Below are 19,357 nucleotides of genomic sequence, written 5' to 3'. Positions count from 1 at the left end.
TTTACCTGGGGCCTCACATTAGTCTTTACCTGGGGCCTCACCTTAGTCTTTACCTGGGGCCTCACATTAGTCTTTACCTGGGGCCTCACATTAGTCTTTACCTGGGGCCTCACATTGGTCTTTACCTGGGGCCTCACATTAGTCTTTACCTGGGGCCTCACATTAGTCTTTACCTGGGGCCTCACATTGGTCTTTACCTGGGGCCTCACTCTAGTCTTTACCTGGGGCCTCACTCTAGTCTTTACCTGGGGCCTCACTCTAGTCTTTACCTGGGGCCTCACTCTAGTCTTTACCTGGGGCCTCACATTCACTATAGGCTACACACTGATCCGATCATCACACAATAATATCATATACGAATAGTATATGAAGTCCTTTCTGGATAGTTTCAGATTAAAACGAGACATGTTTTGACCATTGCACGGTTGTATGACGCAAGAAACAAGATCTGGGTTGAAAATCTGGAAGATTGCTACAAAAACAGTTCCGACAAATGTATTTTATTGACTTTTACAAAACAACAACAGTACAAAAAGTTAGTCCACAGAGGAGGTGTGTTTTTTTTTTATTTGTATGGGTTTTCTTTTTTGGAAAGAGAATATGCAAATTCTAATCGCACAATTGCAACAAACACTCCCTCAAAGTGACAGGAAGGGGTTGGGGGAGGTTGGGGGTGTGTACAATCAAACCTTTATAGTCTGTTGATGCACCACGACATTTCTTTTTGTAGAAAAACAAAATATAGAAAAACAATGACATTCTTCGCAGACTCATAAGTCTTGTTCATGCTCCGTCACTTGACACTTTCGACAGCCGCCGTCGACAGGAACACAGCGTTGTCACACGGCGTCTCCGGCGTGTTGTTCATGTTGTTGCCAAGGATTCTATCATCTCCACGGTAACAAGATCCCACACTGTGTATTTACTCAGCTGACCTTTTCTCAGTCCCATCCGTGTTTACAACAAGGAAACTATAAAAGAAGGAAGGAAGGCACGTCACGTCAGAACACCAGCGTTCTACGCTCTGCTCGCCGGTGCCACACTTTGGTGCCAGTCCTATTGAAGCCTGTGTTCAAATGCAAAACATCCACCAGCTATCTGAGGAAACACACATATCGACCAATATATCAGACGTTAGCTATAGTTAACAACGCAATGGATTGATTGCCGATGATTCTGACATCTGCGCTAATACTAGGGATGCTCGATATTGGCTTTTTTTTACCGATACCGATATTCCGATATTGTCCAACTCTTAATTTCCGATACCGATATCAACCGATACCGATATATGCAGGGTTTCCCCCCCCCCCAAAAACGGAATAATTTCAGGTAATTAACATTACATATCTCTTGTTGTGGAATTAACACAACATTATGCATACTTTTGACAATAAATAAAATCTGAATTTGTTCTTACTTGCTTGCCTGGGTAAATAAAGATTATAGAAAAATTGAAAACCGATACCGATATTTTCCGATATCACATTTTAATGCCAATATCGGACATCCCTAATAATAACATGTTTAAAATGGTCCTAAACGAGGAGACGGGCAAACTGAAGGTTTACCACACTTGGCACCGATGTGTGTTCACGCGCTACACAGTGACATAATGACCGTTCTCTCTTTTATGGTTTCCTTGGTTTACAAACAATAGGCGTGGCCAAAACCAAATGTGTATCCACGACGCCCTCGGTTTACAAACAATAGGCGCAAAAACCAAAGTGACGTACAGTATATCCATGTATATCCACGGCGAGGTCGGCATTCTTCCCTCCGGTCGGTACACGACGGTATCCTCGCCGTAACGACATTCCGGAGGCACGCTGCATTGAAGGAAAGCGTCGAGAGACACTGACCCCCCCGCTCCGTGAACTTTCCGGCGGGGGACGGTTGCCAACAGCATCGCGTGACGAAGCAGAGGTGAACCCTTTGGGAGGGGGGGGGGGGGGGGGTAGGCATCGTTAAAGACAGACGGCAAAAGTCCCGTCTGTCAGAGAGAGAGAAAGGTCCCACTTCCTTTGGCTTTTCCACCGGTGTACCTCTCCACATACCGACGAGTCAACACCTTTTGTGCTTTTATATATTTTTTTCTGTTGTTTCGCCATGACAACCAGAGAGTGCAGCGGTAGTTCTGTTTTTCCAAGAGTATGTCGAAACAGAAAGAGAATACGTTGGCACATTCAAGAGAGTGAGCTTTTTTCTGTTTTATATTGGACTTATTTTTTTTTTCTTTTTTGATTCTTCCTTATAAATACAATATACATTTATTTCCCTGTATCTAGAGCCCATGTAAAAACAGTACAGAGATGGCTATTTACATAATGGACAGGAGTGACCCCCCGGAAGTCATAAATAATCATAGTAATATAAAAAAAAAGAAAAAAAAGAGGAGTAACAGGAGTAACGTCTGTTGTTGGTTCGTACGGACAGAAGCAGACGGGACGGAATCCTAAGACGTGAAATGTTCTCTCCTTTCTTCAGCGGTCGGCTTCACTGGGCGGAGACCCAGAGGAGCCTTCCAAGGGACCTTGACGAATGTCTCCGTTCAGAACCGCTGGTGTCCTTATCTCATTTCCTGTCAATAAACAAAGACACAAAGACACAAAGGTGTGAATAGACGTTGAAACTAAAACAGGCTCTTTTCTCTTTTCACTCAGAAACATAGGCTACCGGTCAGGTTGTCTCCACTTGCGCAATCTGTGGTGTCAGATTCCCTTATTTTTGTTTCTTCTTAGACAGACTGTGATAGCGCCTCCAAAGAGGCACTCTGACATCACAGATTGGGGGCGGGGCAGAGTGTGCAGCGGGGTGAAAATACCGACCACTAGGGGGGGGGGGCGGCAAAATGACGGCTGTGTTTCCGTACTCGACTGCTATTGTCCCCCAAATGTAACTAAAGTGATTATCAGAAGGACAGACTTATTACTGTAGAAGCAGTTAGGGGTTAAGTGTCTTGCTCAAGGACACTTCGACACGCTGCCCGGGAGGAGCGGGAATCAAACCAGGAACCTTCTGACTACCAAACGACCGCTCTACGTCCTGAGCCACATATATATATATATATGATTTATAAATTATATGAAAAGGATTGGAGGTGAAGAGACTGAAAAAACTTGATATTATTAGATAAAAACAGATGATTTATATACATTTCTAATGCAGATGTTGACTAAGTTTTCCATTGCGGACATAGTTTGCAGTTTAAAAAGGGTAATAAAACGCAATATCATGATATTACAATAATGTGTTACATGTACAACAGTATTTGTGTGGTGTGTGGCTGTGGATCGTTTTGGGGTTAATTTCCTTTCAGACATTCCATCCATTTCCATAAATGCAATATTTCCCATCTCCATTACCTTGTGAAATGTCTCCATGTATTATAGCAGTAATGATGTGATTACAGGCACGGTGACGTGATTACTACACAATGGCTAAAAGGCTCGGGAATTTATATCAGCCCATTACGGGGGAGGAATGATTACGCGGCCTTGATGTCAGAGACCTGATTGGGAATTTGACCAGGAACGTCGGGGGAACCCCCTACTCTTTGCGATAGGCACTCTGGGTTCTGAGTTCTGAGTTAACAACAATTCAGTCTGGACCTCGGCTTAACATCTCATCCGAAGGACGGCCCTACCACCGGGACAGGGGCATTGTTACTGCCAGGTCCAGAGGACAGAGTGTCTCCCTGCTGGACAACAACACCACCAGGTCCAGAGGACAGAGTGCTCCCTGCTGGACAACAACACCACCAGGTCCAGAGGACAGAGTGCTCCCTGCTGGACAACAACACCACCAGGTCCAGAGGACAGAGTGCCCCCTGCTGGACAACAACACCACCAGGTCCAGAGGACAGAGTGTCTCCCTGCTGGACAACAACACCACCAGGTCCAGAGGACAGAGTGCTCCCTGCTGGACAACAACACCACCAGGTCCAGAGGACAGAGTGTCTCCCTGCTGGACAACAACACCACCAGGTCCAGAGGACAGAGTGCTCCCTGCTGGACAACAACACCACCAGGTCCAGAGGACAGAGTGTCTCCCTGCTGGACAACAACACCACCAGGTCCAGAGGACAGAGTGTCTCCCTGCTGAACAACAACACCACCAGGTCCAGAGGACAGAGTGTCTCCCTGCTGGACAACAACACCACCAGGTCCAGAGGACAGAGTGTCTCCCTGCTGGACAACAACACCACCAGGTCCAGAGGACAGAGTGCTCCCTGCTGGACAACAACACCACCAGGTCCAGAGGACAGAGTGTCTCCCTGCTGGACAACAACACCACCAGGTCCAGAGGACAGAGAGCTCCCTGCTGGACAACAACACCACCAGGTCCAGAGGACAGAGTGCTCCCTGCTGGACAACAACACCACCAGGTCCAGAGGACAGAGCGCTCCCTGCTGGACAACAACACCACCAGGTCCAGAGGACAGAGAGCTCCCTGCTGGACAACAACACCACCAGGTCCAGAGGACAGAGTTCTCCCTGCTTGGACGACAACGCCACTTTCCGACAAATAAAGGGGAGGACAAAAAGCGTACACCTGAAAGCCACGTGACCCTTGACCCTACCTCGCTGTGTTTCCTGGCAGAGCCGGGCCCTCCCCTGGAGCCCGTGGAGCCTCTGGAGGAGGAGCTGCCCGTGGTGGAGCAGTTACTAGACACCTGCCCTCTGGACAGATAGCTGGGCTTCCCTCCATACTGCAACACCTCCTCGCCTGGGGAGGGAGGGAGGGAGGGAGGAGGAGGGAAGAGGAGGGAGGGAGGAGGAGAAGGAGAGTAGGTAAAGGTTTGTGTCATTTGACTGTTTGGCTGAAAGAGAACTTTGACAGCAGTTATGGTGGCTCCGTTTGTATTTATCTATTTATTTTACAACATAGATATGACTAGGGATGCACAACATGGATATTACTAGGGATGCACAACATGGATATTACTAGGGATGCATAATATCAATTTGTGACCATCGGTATCTGTGATTTTTTTCTTCTCATATCGGTATTGATCTGATGAGCAAAACTGGGTAGATATACTGTATATCTGTAAACACATCGACTGAAGATAGTGATGGTTTTTGTGATGGGCAAAACTCTCACACTTTAAACCACACTTTAAACCACACTTTAAACCACACTTTAAACCACACTTTAAACCACACTTTAAACCACACTTTAAACCACACTTTAAACCTCACTTTAAACCACACTTTAAACCACACTTTAAACCACACTTTAAACCACACTTTAAACCACACTTTAAACCACACTTTAAACCTCACTTTAAACCTCACTTTAAACCACACTTTAAACCACACTTTAAACCACACTTTAAACCACACTTTAAACCACACTTTAAACCACACCGGCGGCTCGACTCACCGTCCATGTGTCTCTGGCCTGAGCCCTTCCTTTGGTAGCCGCTGTGTTCCCTCCTCTCCATGGAGGAGAGCGCGCCGCTCCCCGTTCGATCCCCCGCCGGGCGCTCTGCGTCCACGCACCCCGACACGCCGTGCACACTCCCATCCTCCGGGGGGGGCTCTGGAGGCGGGGGCAGGTCTGAGAGAGAGGTGGGGGGGGGGGGGGGGGGGGGGGGAGAGGGAGAGAGGGAGAGAGAGAGAGAGAGAGAGACAAAGGAACAAGGTTAGGTGGTTTTTCCTCCACTACATCCTAAATGGTGATAAAAAGGTGTTTATTTAAACTGAGTTTAGGTGGTTTTTCCTCCACTACATCCTGAATGGTAATAAAAAGGTGTTTAAACTGAGTTTAGGTGGATTATCCTCCACTACACCCTGAATGGTGATAAAAAGGTGTTTAAACTGAGTTTAGGTGGTTTATCCTCCACTACACCCTGAATGGTGATAAAAAGGTGTTTAAACTGAGTTTAGGTGGATTATCCTCCACTACACCCTGAATGGTAATAAAAAGGTGTTTAAACTGAGTTTAGGTGGATTATCCTCCACTACACCCTGAATGGTAATAAAAAGGTGTTTAAACTGAGTTTAGGTGGTTTATCCTCCACTACACCCTGAATGGTGATAAAAAGGTGTTTAAAGTGAGTTTAGGTGGTTTATCCTCCACTACACCCTGAATGGTAATAAAAAGGTGTTTAAACTGAGTTTAGGTGGTTTATCCTCCACTACACCCTGAATGGTAATAAAAAGGTGTTTAAACTGAGTTTAGGTGGTTTATCCTCCACTACATCCTGAATGGTAATAAAAAGGTGTTTAAACTGAGTTTAGGTGGTTTATCCTCCACTACACCCTGAATGGTAATAAAAAGGTGTTTAAACTGAGTTTAGGTGGTTTATCCTCCACTACACCCTGAATGGTGATAAAAAGGTGTTTAAAGTGAGTTTAGGTGGTTTATCCTCCACTACACCCTGAATGGTAATAAAAAGGTGTTTAAACTGAGTTTAGGTGGTTTATCCTCCACTACACCCTGAATGGTGATAAAAAGGTGTTTAAAGTGAGTTTAGGTGGTTTATCCTCCACTACACCCTGAATGGTAATAAAAAGGTGTTTAAACTGAGTTTAGGTGGTTTATCCTCCACTACACCCTGAATGGTGATAAAAAGGTGTTTGAACTGAGATTAGGTGGTTTATCCTCCACTACACCCTGAATGGTGATAAAAAGGTGTTTAAACTGAGTTTAGGTGGTTTATCCTCCACTACACCCTGAATGGTGATAAAAAGGTGTTTGAACTGAGATTAGGTGGCTTGTAGATTTCAGTAAACAAATGTGTTTTGCTGGCCTTGCCAGTCACAGGGTAATGGATTAATATCGGTATCATGAAACAGAATGATGTTTTGGGGGGGGGGGGGGGGGGGTAAACAAATTCATCATATCAAATCCCCCCCCAGTGGAGAGAGAGGCCTGTTCACGGCGGTGCCTGCGACCTCTGGCGACCTCTGGCGACCGCTGCACACTCGCGGGGTGCGGCTCATGCATTTGAAACACAACCGGCGTTGTTATTATTATGCTAAACACACTCACCTCCTTGCAGATCCCGCCTGTACGCCACGTTCTTCGAGTTCTTCTTCTTCACCCGTGACTTCTGTCCGGGGGGGGTGTAGGCGTCCGTGGGGGAGGGGCGGCCGGGCGCTGTGCATGTGCGAGAGGAGAATGACAACGCTTTAGCGGGGCGCCCTGCTGCTGCGGTGGTATGAATAATGAAACGGCTTTCGATAGCCGGCGCAGACTATCGACCCGCTGGACTGTTTGCGAGCGCGATGCGTTGCTTTAGTGAGTCGGAGAGAGGAGGGGAAAGGACACGCGTGTAGCGTGTAGCGTGTAGCGTGTGGCGTCTGACATGCGGTCGCTCTGATGGGGGGCCGTTAAGAATAAAATAACAGAATGGAAAATAATTTAATCAAAGATAATTCGTCTCTGTTCTGTTCTATTCAGTTTCTAGGCGTGTGTTTGTCATTATTACATGGCGTTTTCACATTCGCCGAAATGCTTGCTTGTGATTGGTCAATAGCCCCCCGACAGCGGTCATTATCAGACAATAATGACCGCTGTGGGACAATAATGACCGCTGTGCGCAGCTGTTCGCAATCAAGCCCCACTGACACACACTGTTTCAGTGCAATTAGACACTGCCGGTGTTCTGCTGCCGGCGATGACAGGGGGCGGAGCGACGAGCAGAGCCAGAACGCAGCCAGAACCAGTGTTACTGTTGCGAGTCGATGTAAAATGAATTAGGTATATTGTTAGTAAGTTAGCCATGTAATAAGCGGGATAATGTATAGCTATACTCGGTCATTGTCGCAAAATAATTGACCTTCACTGACGTTTAAAACACCTCGGCGAGGCGCCTCGGTATTTTAAACTCTGTGTCGGTCAATTATTTTGCGACAATGACCTCGTAGCTATACATTATCCCTTACATATTAGGGATAGGCGTGAGTAATTGATTACTCGAGTACTCAACTGTTTCAACTGATCTAGAGTGTTTTTTGAGGGAACTTTATTGATTAATAATTTTGTATTTATTTGTTATTTGGTATGACCACTAAAGGTGCTTGTTTTAGCCAAATCTCACTCTGAAAGATTTACATAAACGAGTACTCGATCACTACTGCAGTACTTCATGAGAGTACTCGATCACTACTGCAGTACTTCATGAGAGTACTCGATCACTACTGCAGTACTTCATGAGAGTACTCGATCACTACTCCAGTACTTCATGAGAGTACTCGATCACTACTGCAGTACTTCATGAGAGTACTCGATCACTACTCCAGTACTTCATGTGACAGAACACAAGGTGACAGAACACAAGGTGACAGAAAAAAAATGAACGAACTAAAACGAAAACGCAAAAAACAAACATAAAAAAAGGAACGAACTAAAACAAAAACGCAAAAAAACGAACGAACTAAAACGAAAATGCAAAAAAAAAAAAAAAAAAAATTACGAACTAAAAGGAAAACGCAAAAAAACGAACGAACTAAAACAAAAACGCAAAAAAATTAACGAACTAAAACGAAAACTAAAAAAAAAACTAAAAAAAAAACGCAAAAAATGAACTAACTAAAACGAAAACGCAAAAAAAAAAAACGCAAAAAAACGAACGACCTAAAACAAAAACGCAAAAAAAAAACCCAAAAAATTAACGAACTAAAACGAAAATGCAAAAAAACTAACGCAAAAAAACGAATGAACTAAAACAAAAACGCAAAAAAACAAACGTAAAAAAAGTAACGAACTAAAACAAAAACGCAAAAAAATGAACTAAAACACGAGAGTACTCGATCACTACTCCAGTACTTCACGAGAGTACTCGATCACTACTGCAGTACTTCATGAGAGTACTCGATCACTACTGCAGTACTTCACGAGAGTACTCAATCACTACTGCAGTACTTCATGAGTACTCAATCACTACTCCAGTACTTCACGAGAGTACTCGATCACTACTGCAGTACTTCATGAGAGTACTCGATCACTACTGCAGTACTTCATGAGAGTACTCGACCACTACTGCAGTACTTCATGAGAGTACTCGATCACTACTGCAGTACTTCACGAGAGTACTCGATCACTACTGCAGTACTTCATGAGAGTACTCGATCACTACTCCAGTACTTCATGTACTCGATCACTACTGCAGTACTTCATGAGAGTACTCGATCACTACTGCAGTACTTCATGTACTCGATCACTACTCCAGTACTTCATGTACTCGATCACTACTGCAGTACTCCATGAGAGTACTCGATCACTACTGCAGTACTTCACGAGAGTACTCGATCACTACTGCAGTACTTCATGAGAGTACTCGATCACTACTCCAGTACTTCATGTACTCGATCACTACTGCAGTACTTCATGAGAGTACTCGATCACTACTGCAGTACTTCATGTACTCGATCACTACTCCAGTACTTCATGTACTCGATCACTACTGCAGTACTCCATGAGAGTACTCGATCACTACTGCAGTACTTCATGTGAGTACTCAACCACTACTCCAGTACTTCATGTGAAAAAAAGAACACAAAAAAACGAACGCAAAAAAAGAACGAACTAAAATGAAAACGCAAAAAAAAAACGCAAAAAAAATTAACGAACTAAAACAAAAACGCAAAAAAACGAACGCAAAAAAACGAACGAACGAAAACGCAAAAAAAAGAACGAACGAAAACGAAAATGAAAACGCAAAAAAATTAACGAACTAAAACAAAAACGCAAAAAAAAGAACGAACTAAAACGAAAACGCAAAAAAAAAGGAAAAAAAATTTACGAACTAAAACAAAACGCAAAAAAACGAACGAACTAAAACGAAAACGCAAAAAAAAGAACACAAAAAAACGAACACAAAAAAATTTACGAACTAAAACGAAAACGCAAAAAGAAAAAAAAAAAAAAAAAAAAAACAATAAAAAAGGCTAAAAAAAGAACGAACTAAAACAAAAACGCAAAAAAACGAACGCAAAAAAAGAATGCAAAAAAAGTAACAAACTAAAACGAACACAAAAAAACGAACGAAAAAAAAGAACACAAAAAACGAACTAACTAAAGCGAAAAAAGTACTCCGGTACTTCATGAGAGTACTCGATCACTACTCCAGTACTTCATGAGAGTACTCGATCACTACTCCAGTACTTCATGAGAGTACTCGATCACTACTCCAGTACTTCATGAGAGTACTCGATCACTACTGCAGTACTTCATGAGAGTACTCGATCACTACTGCAGTACTTCATGAGAGTACTCGATCACTACTCCAGTACTTCATGAGAGTACTCGATCACTACTGCAGTACTTCATGAGAGTACTCGACCACTACTGCAGTACTTCATGAGAGTACTCGATCACTACTCCAGTACTTCATGAGAGTACTCGATCACTACTGCAGTACTTCATGAGAGTACTCGATCACTACTGCAGTACTTCATGAGAGTACTCGATCACTACTCCAGTACTTCATGAGAGTACTCGATCACTACTGCAGTACTTCATGAGAGTACTCGACCACTACTGCAGTACTTCATGAGAGTACTCGATCACTACTCCAGTACTTCATGAGAGTACTCGATCACTACTCCAGTACTTCATGAGAGTACTCGATCACTACTCCAGTACTTCATGAGAGTACTCGATCACTACTGCAGTACTTCATGAGAGTACTCGATCACTACTGCAGTACTTCATGAGAGTACTCGATCACTACTCCAGTACTTCATGAGAGTACTCGATCACTACTCCAGTACTTCATGAGAGTACTCGATCACTAGTCCAGTACTTCATGAGAGTACTCGACCACTACTCCAGTACTTCATGAGAGTACTCGACCACTACTGCAGTACTTCATGAGAAAACATTACTCGTGCCCATCAATAGTAAAAATTAGGGATGTTCGATATTGGCTTTTTTACCGATACCGATATACCGATATTGTCCAACTCTTAATTTCCGATACCGATATCAACCGATATCAACCGATACCGATATATGCAGGGTCCCCCCCCCCCAAAAACGGAATAATTTCAGGTCATTAACATTACTTATTACATGGCGTTTTCACATTCGCCGAAATGCTTGCTTGTGATTGGTCAATAGCGCGCGTCAGAGGTGCAGTTATCAGACAATAATGACCGCTGTGGGACAATAATGGCCGCTGTGCGCAGCTGTTCGCAATCAAGCCCACAATAATGACCGCTGTGCGCAGCTGTTCGCAATCAAGCCCACTGACATCAGTGCAAACTGCCGGCTGCCGGGGAAGCTGCTGGGGGGCGGAGCGACGAGCACTCAGCGGAGCCAGAACCAGTGTTACTGTTGCGAGTTGATGTAAAATGAATTAGGTATATTGTTAGTAAGTTAGCCATGTAATAAGCGGGATAATGTATAGCTATACTCGATCATTGTCGCAAAATAATTTACCTTCACTGACGTTTAAAACACCTCGCCGAGGCGGCTCGGTATTTTAAACTCTGTGTCGGTCAATTATTTTGCGACAATGACCTCGTAGCTATACATTATCCCTTACATATATCTTGTCGTGGAATTAACACAACATTATGCATACTTTTGACAATAAATAAAATAATAATTTGTTCTTACTTGCTTGCCTGGGTAAATAAAGGTTAAATAAATGTAAAAAAATATATAAATATTTTTTTTGTTTTGAAAACCGATACAGATCATTTCCAATATCACATTTTAATGCCACTATCGGTAGACCGATAATATCGGACATCCCTATTAAAAAAATACACCCTTGCGCCATTTACCTGGAGAGGAAGCGGCGCTGACGTTGTCTTGGCTCAGTGCTGCCCCCTGGCTGCTGAGGGTGTAGCGGTGGGCGGAGCCGTGGCAGAGCGGCGAGCCCACGTCAGGTGAGCAGCCGCCGCTGCCGCCGGGCTGCTGGGCTGAGAGGTTGGGGTTGGACTGGGTGAGGGGGGGGCTGCCCACTAGCCTCCTGGGACAGCAAATAAACAGCAAGGTGTCATGTACTTTATACACACATGTAGGGCTGTCTTAAATAAGAGTAAACGGTATAAACAAAGCAGATGAGGGTCTGTATGCCCCATCGGTTATATTATACGTTATATAACATGTCATGTACATACTGTAAGTTATTTTTTTATCTTATCTTATCTTGTAAGTCGGAGTTTGGATAAAAGCGTCAGCTAAATGACTAAATGTAATGTAATGTTATCCGAACACAACTAGTGTTGACTTTAGTGTTAAAAAAAGGTCAAGAGGTCAGTGTACTATAACTGCATACTAGGGCTGTCCCCGACTAAGGATTTGGATAGTCGACTATGATTGGCCAAAATTTGCCGTTAGTCGACTATTAGTAAAAAAAAAAAAAAAAAAAAAAAACGTATAATATTTTTTTATTTTTTGTATCATTCCATTTGGGCTGTGGGGGGTGAAGCTTAATGTCTGAAGGAGTCGACTGAAGGCTTCTTGTCCTCTGCAAAAGCATGCAATTGATCCACTGATGGATACATCTTGATATTTGTCTAGTCTAGTGTGTTCATTAGATGGGTGAAATCCTCTTTCTGTGCCTCTGTGCCTGTTTTCGTAGGCAGTTAGCCTCTGGTATGCGTGCCATTAGCGTTAGCCACGCTTCTAGGCCTCTTTTCTTTTGGAAAGAATGATAAAAAGAAAAAAGCAAAAAAAGTAAATTTTTATTTTTTTTGACTAAGAGGTTGACAGTTGACTACGGCTCCTTTCGACCGACTACTCGACTAATAGCGGTCAGCCCTACTGCATACCATAATGTATTCACATACAACAAAACAAAAACAAGCTGAATGTCATAAGTCGGAGTCAGGCCATACCGTGCTATCTGCTGTCCGTCCAGAAGATGATGCAGGGGAGGCGTGTCGTGGGGGTGTCTGCTCTCCTCGTGGGGCGACGGGGTGAGCGTGGCAGTGGACTGGTGACTGTAGGAGGTGGTGGGGGAGGAGGCGTTGGCTCTCAGGGGAGGAGAGGGCACCTCCTCACAGCCCTCCACCAGATAGGTCCTCTCTGGGAGGGGCGGGCACCACTCCTCGTCCGACCTGGAGAGAGGAGGAGGAGGAGGAGAACGTTTTAGCTATAGTATAGTATACAGGGTTAGGGTATAGTATACAGGGTTAGGGTATAGTATACAGGGTTATGATATTGTATACAGGGTTAGGGTATAGTATACAGGGTTAGGGTATAGTATACAGGGTTAGGGTATAGTATACAGGGTTAGGGTATAGTATACAGGGGTATGATATTGTATACAGGGTTAGGGTATAGTATACAGGGTTAGGGTATAGTATACAGGGTTAGGGTATAGTATACAGGGTTAGGGTATAGTATACAGGGTTAGGGTATAGTATACAGGGTTAGGGTATACTATACAGGGTTAGGGTATAGTATACAGGGTTAGGGTATACTATACAGGGTTAGGGTATACTATACAGGGTTAGGGTATAGTATACAGGGTTAGGGTATAGTATACAGGGTTAGGGTATAGTATACAGGGTTAGGGTATAGTATACAGGGTTAGGGTATACTATACAGGGTTAGGGTATAGTATACAGCGTTAGGGTATACTATACAGGGTTAGGGTATAGTATACAGGGTTAGGGTATAGTATACAGGGTTAGGGTATAGTATACAGGGTTAGGGTATAGTATACAGGGTTAGGGTATAGTATACAGGGTTAGGGTATAGTATACAGGGTTAGGGTATAGTATACAGGGTTAGGGTATAGTATACAGGGTTAGGGTATAGTATACAGGGTTAGGGTATAGTATACAGGGTTAGGGTATAGTATACAGGGTTAGGGTATACTATACAGGGTTAGGGTATAGTATACAGGGTTAGGGTATACTATACAGGGTTAGGGTATACTATACAGGGTTAGGGTATAGTATACAGGGTTAGGGTATACTATACAGGGTTAGGGTATACTATACAGGGTTAGGGTATACTATACAGGGTTATGATATACTATACAGGGTTATGATATTGTATATAAGGGGTGTAACGATTCGACCTCACAATGATTCGATTCGATTACGATTCTTCAGGCAACGATTCAATGCATCATGAAATCTCTTCATTTGACCACGATTCGATTCGATTAATTTTCAATACATTTTCGATAAATTCGATAAATCAGTTAATTCCCCAAAACATTTTAAATACACAAAAGTGGCTGGGGGAACTGATTCACTCAGAATTAATGGACTATAGGTCAATAAAAACAATACACACAAAAAAAAATGTAAACATAAAAAAAAAAAAAAATTATTTTGATTAATTTAGATTATAATCGATTCTAACATATTCAAATCGATGAATCGAACACATTAGAATCGATGCATTCCGATTAATCGATGCATCGTTACACCCCTATAAGGTATAGTATGCAGGGTTAGGGTAATATATACAGGGTATAGTACGCAGCATAGTATATAGGGTATTGTATACAGGGTTATGGTATAGTATATACTGTAAGGTATAGTATGCAGGGTTTAATTACTTTTTATTTATTTATTTATTTCGCACCATTTCAACAAAACAGTAAAAAAACATTGACCGTGACAGAAAGTGTATAAAGGTGCTGAGTAGAGGCAAGAGACCCAGATGGGCCTACAGTATATGGGGACTCAACTCATTAAAGCATTGGATTAAAAAAAAAATTTAACACAAAAACAAAAGTAAAGTGAAATAAGTTCATAATACAATTTGCATAATATTAATTAAGATAATAATAAGATAATAATAACAATAATAATCAAAGTAATAATAATAATAATAATAATAATAATAATAATAATAATAATAATAATAATAATAATAATAATAATAATAATAATAATAATAATAATAATAATAATAATAATAATAATAATAATAATAATAATAATAATAATAATAATAATAATAATAATAATAATAATAATAATAATAATAATAATAATAATAATAATAATAATAATAATAATAATAATAATAATAATAATAACAAAAACAACAACATTAATAATTAGTCTAAACAAATTAACATGAAACTGTAAAGCAAAGTGACATTAATGGTTTTACGAGATTGAAGCTATTCATTTAACAATGTATATTTAAAGTTACATTGGTTAGGTTATAGTATACAGGGTATAGTATATATATAGTATCCTCTTATGTTCCCTCCCTCGAGTCCCCACATTGAAAACACGCCACAGACTCAGCTTCTTCCCCTCAGCAGCTCGCCTAGTTAATGAGTCAGGTGTCCCCCTGCTCCACCCCCCCCCCGTCTATGGGGAGCTGCTAGGGCTGGGATTTGAAACTCTATTTTGCACTGACAACAAACAGCATCATTAGCCATTGCACTTTATTGTCTTGTCTCGTTGTATCACTGTTTTGTCTAAAAGTCTATGCACTGTACTGTAAATGCTGTATCACGTTACTATGGGCTAGATCCACAAAGAATGGATTGCACGGTGCTAATTGCACCCTTACTTACAATTCATTATGAATTGAAAATGGGGGACCCTGATGTAAACAAGACGAAAGTCTTTCTCTCATCTGCATCCCCTTAACAATTGTGTGTATTGAGCCGTACTGTATTGTACCCATTCTGCAATCTGTTAATACAATTTTCATTCAATCAATCACCGCGCAGGGATGCAGACCCGAGAAAGTCTTTCGTCTTGTTTACATCAGGGTCCCCCATTTTCAATTCATAATGAATTGTAAGTAAGGGTGCAACTAGCACTGTGCAATCCATTCTTTGTGGATCTAGCCGTATGTGTTTCTTTTAGTGCTGTCAATAGATATATATATAAAAAAATAAAAAAAATTAATCTAAAAAATGTCTGCAATTAATCTAGATCAATCTAGATTAAAAATAGCATTTTTCTACTTAAGACCCAAGCTTGTAACAGAAAAATCTTGTTGTAAAATCAACACAAAGAAAGTATATTTAGATTCAAAGACTTTCTTTGAATACAGTTTCTCTCCTGTGAAATACAAATGTTCAACAAAACCATCAACATTGACTCAGCTAGACCTCTTTATTATATCCGCGGCGCTAAGATTGAAGATTTTTCACCCCATAGATTAATCTAGATAAATTTATTTGAATGCTTTAATAAATTTAAATTAATCTCCAAAGTTAAAGCATTAACTTTGACAGCCCTAGTTTTTTTGTAAACATAATGGCGATTAAAAGTGATCTGAATCTGAATCTGAATGTACAGTACAGCTATCTGGCAAATCATGTCCATGTATCTCTGGCAAAGGACTTGGCACTGGCTCGTCCTGCCACCCGTACTTAGGCCCCCGGGTCTGATCACAGCGAGCGTGACTGTGGGCGTGAAGGAAACCCATGAAGGGGAAGCTGGCGCCCGGGTTAGGGCCGCCGACTCAGAGAGTTTAACGCCGTTATCTCCGGGTTCCTCTCGAACCGCTGTCGGCGAGACTCCAGGGGGGTTTGCAAAGCATCCAGTTATAAGGGTCACTGCCGCGGTAATGATGCTGAATGATAATGTTGTTCCTTGGGCTGAGTGAGTAACAGATGGTCTGAGGACACGGCTAACCGCGTTAGCGGAGCGGGTCCAATGTGACAGCAGGGGGTGGGGTGGGGTGGGGGGGGGGCGCTCAATCAGCTAGACCGTCATCAAGGTAATAGAATTGTTTAGAGAGATGGAGGTGTAAGAACCGCGTTGACCTAAATTACAACGCGACTGATTGAGTTGACGCATAACCTGATCCACTGGGACAGAGAGAGAGAGAGAGAGAGAGAGAGAGAGAGAGAGATGTGTGTGCGTGCTAGTTACCCCAGCTCCATGTCTTCATGCTGTGGCAGGAGGTCTTCCTGGACACCGTGTTCCAGCTCTCCCGAGGAGGAGGGAGGAGGGGGGGGCAGGCTCTCGGGCCAGTTGAGAGACGGAGTCTTGACGGGCTTACCCTTCTGCTTCTGCTTCGGCTTGCCTGCACACATAGACACAGGCACGCACACGCGCACATACGCACAGTTTAATAAAAAACATAACTATTTTGTGGACACTTTTATCCATTGCGCCATACAGTGTCATGCATGCACTGGGACAGGGGGTGAGAGGTCTGGGGGGTGAGAGGACAGGGGGTGAGAGGACTGGGGGTGAGAGGACAGTGGGTGAGAGGACAGGGGGTGAGAGGACAGGGGGTGAGAGGACAGGGGGTGAGAGGACAGTGGGTGAGAGGACAGGGGGTGAGAGGACAGTGGGTGAGAGGACAGGGGGTGAGAGGACTGGGGGTGAGAGGACTGGGGGTGAGAGGACAGGGGGTGAGAGGACTGGGGGTGAGAGGACAGGGTGAGAGGACAGGGGGTGAGGCCTGGGGGTGAGAGGACAGGGGGTGAGGCCTGGGGGTGAGAGGACAGGGTGAGAGGACAGGGGGTGAGGCCTGGGGGTGAGAGGACAGGGGGTGAGAGGACAGGGGGTGAGGACTACAGGGTGAGAGGACATGGGGTGAGAAGACAGGGGGTGAGGACTACAGGGTGAGAGGACATGGGGTGAGAAGACAGGGGGTGAGGACTACAGGGTGAGAGGACATGGGGTGAGGACTACAGGGTGAGAGGACTACAGGGTGAGAGGACAGGGGGTGAGAGGACAGGGTGAGAGGACTACAGGGTGAGAGGACATGGGGTGAGGACTACAGGGTGAGAGGACTACAGGGTGAGAGGACAGGGGGTGAGGACTACAGGGTGAGATGACTACAGGGTGAGAGGACAGGGGGTGAGAGGACAGGGGGTGAGAGGACTACAGGGTGAGATGACTACAGGGTGAGAGGACAGGGGGTGAGAGGACAGGGGGTGAGAGGACTACAGGGTGAGAGGACAGGGGGTGAGAGGACACAGGGTGAGAGGACTACAGGGTGAGAGGACAGGGGGTGAGGACTACAGGGTGAGAGGACAGGGGGTGAGAGGACAGGGGGTGAGAGGACTACAGGGTGAGAGGACAGGGGGTGAGGACTACAGGGTGAGAGGACTACAGGGTGAGAGGACAGGGGGTGAGAGGACAGGGGGTGAGAGGACAGGGGGTGAGAGGACAGGGGGTGAGAGGACACAGGGTGAGAGGACAGGGGGTCAGTAACCGCTCTCACCGTTGCTCCGGTCCGGCTGGGCGTACTGGGCCCCCGATGGCCCCGCCTGGCTGATCCAGTGGCCCCCCTCCTGCTGCTGCTGCTGCTGCTGCTCGCCGCTGCTGTGTGGGGGGGGGGGCTGTGCCTGGGTCTGGGTCTGGGTCTGGTTGGTGAAGGGCATGATGGAGGTGGAGGCGTAGGGCGTGGCGTGCTGCGAGTAGGCGAAGCTGTGCAGGTCCTCGGCGGTGGGCTCGATGGTGCTGTAGATGGGGCCTTCCGCCGAGCTGCCGATGCTGTACTTCTCCGTCTGGTTCAGGTAGTTGGAGATGCCTGCTTCTGGAGGAGGAGGGGAGGGGTGGAGGTGAGGAGGGCAGGGGAAGGCTCTGGTTGCCGATGGGTGTTGGTGGTAAGAGTTGGTTTTTTTGCGCATCTGTTCTGTTTAGGGATGTTCGATATTGGCTTTTTCACCGATACCGATATACCGATATTGTCCAACTCTTAATTTCCGATACCGATATCAACCGATGTCAACCGATACCGATATATGCAGGGTTCCCTTTACTCAAGCCTAGTAACAGACACAGTATTTCTGACACTGGGAATACATTCCCTGAAATCCATAGATGTCCCTAGAATCAGATACCAAGAACATGGACCATATTTAATGGACCATAAAAAAGTATGTAAATGTGTATTCTACGTTCTTATGGAATTATTAAACGGAAAAATTTAATAAAAATAAAAAATTTGTTAATTTTCATAACGCGATCATTTGCTGTGTAATTAATTAATCTAATTAACGTGATAAACTGACAGCCCTAGTAGTAATATCTCTCTGTGGTTACTGTCCTACCGTTGTAATATCTCTCTGCGGTGTCGTGTTTGGCGGTGCAGCAGTTGACGGCCTCCTTGCTGTTATGGACCATGTTGCTGGTGGGCCAGGAGTCGGCCAGCCACGGGTAGGTCCCTCTGGTGCCGCCCAGCATGCCAGGCCTGAGGAGACAGGTTTGTGTTGTTTGTTTCCATACATCATGTGCTGCCTAGATGCCCTTGAGCAAGGCACTTAAGACAGGCACTTAAGACAGACAGACAATGCCCTTGAGACAGGCTGCTTTTAAGAATTTGTTCTTAATTGCTTGCCTGGATAAATAAAGGTTAAATAAAATAAAATAAATTATGGGATCATCCACATTTTATATAAGAAGCCTATCTGATTTACTATCAGGTCTATCCAAAAAGTACTAGTAGTACTACATCACTGTTTTGGTTTTTGAGATATTCAAGGCAGATG

General features: G+C 44.1%; 1 protein-coding gene across 1 annotated transcript in view; it reads right to left on the bottom strand.

Moving 5' to 3' along the window:
* Positions 1–562: 562 nt before the first annotated feature.
* Positions 563–19,357, bottom strand: part of LOC311248347 (roundabout homolog 3-like) — a gene marked incomplete at its 5' end in the record, with an annotated part of 43,003 nt that continues 24,208 nt past the window's right edge. The window contains 9 exons of the mRNA XM_084339245.1: positions 563–2,581; positions 4,583–4,728; positions 5,389–5,565; positions 7,003–7,110; positions 11,748–11,935; positions 12,807–13,028; positions 16,782–16,935; positions 18,088–18,402; positions 18,920–19,059. Of these exons, the coding sequence (XP_084195371.1) occupies positions 2,570–2,581; positions 4,583–4,728; positions 5,389–5,565; positions 7,003–7,110; positions 11,748–11,935; positions 12,807–13,028; positions 16,782–16,935; positions 18,088–18,402; positions 18,920–19,059 (1,462 nt within the window). The 3' untranslated portion in view covers positions 563–2,569. The remainder of the gene's footprint in view (positions 2,582–4,582; positions 4,729–5,388; positions 5,566–7,002; positions 7,111–11,747; positions 11,936–12,806; positions 13,029–16,781; positions 16,936–18,087; positions 18,403–18,919; positions 19,060–19,357) is intronic.

Source organism: Notolepis coatsorum (assembly GCF_963971535.1).
Source record: "Notolepis coatsorum genome assembly, contig: SCAFFOLD_308, whole genome shotgun sequence".
Lineage (NCBI taxonomy): Eukaryota > Metazoa > Chordata > Actinopteri > Aulopiformes > Paralepididae > Notolepis > Notolepis coatsorum.
Note: the sequence above shows the minus strand (reverse complement) of the source record. Positions and strands in the feature narration are given on the sequence as shown.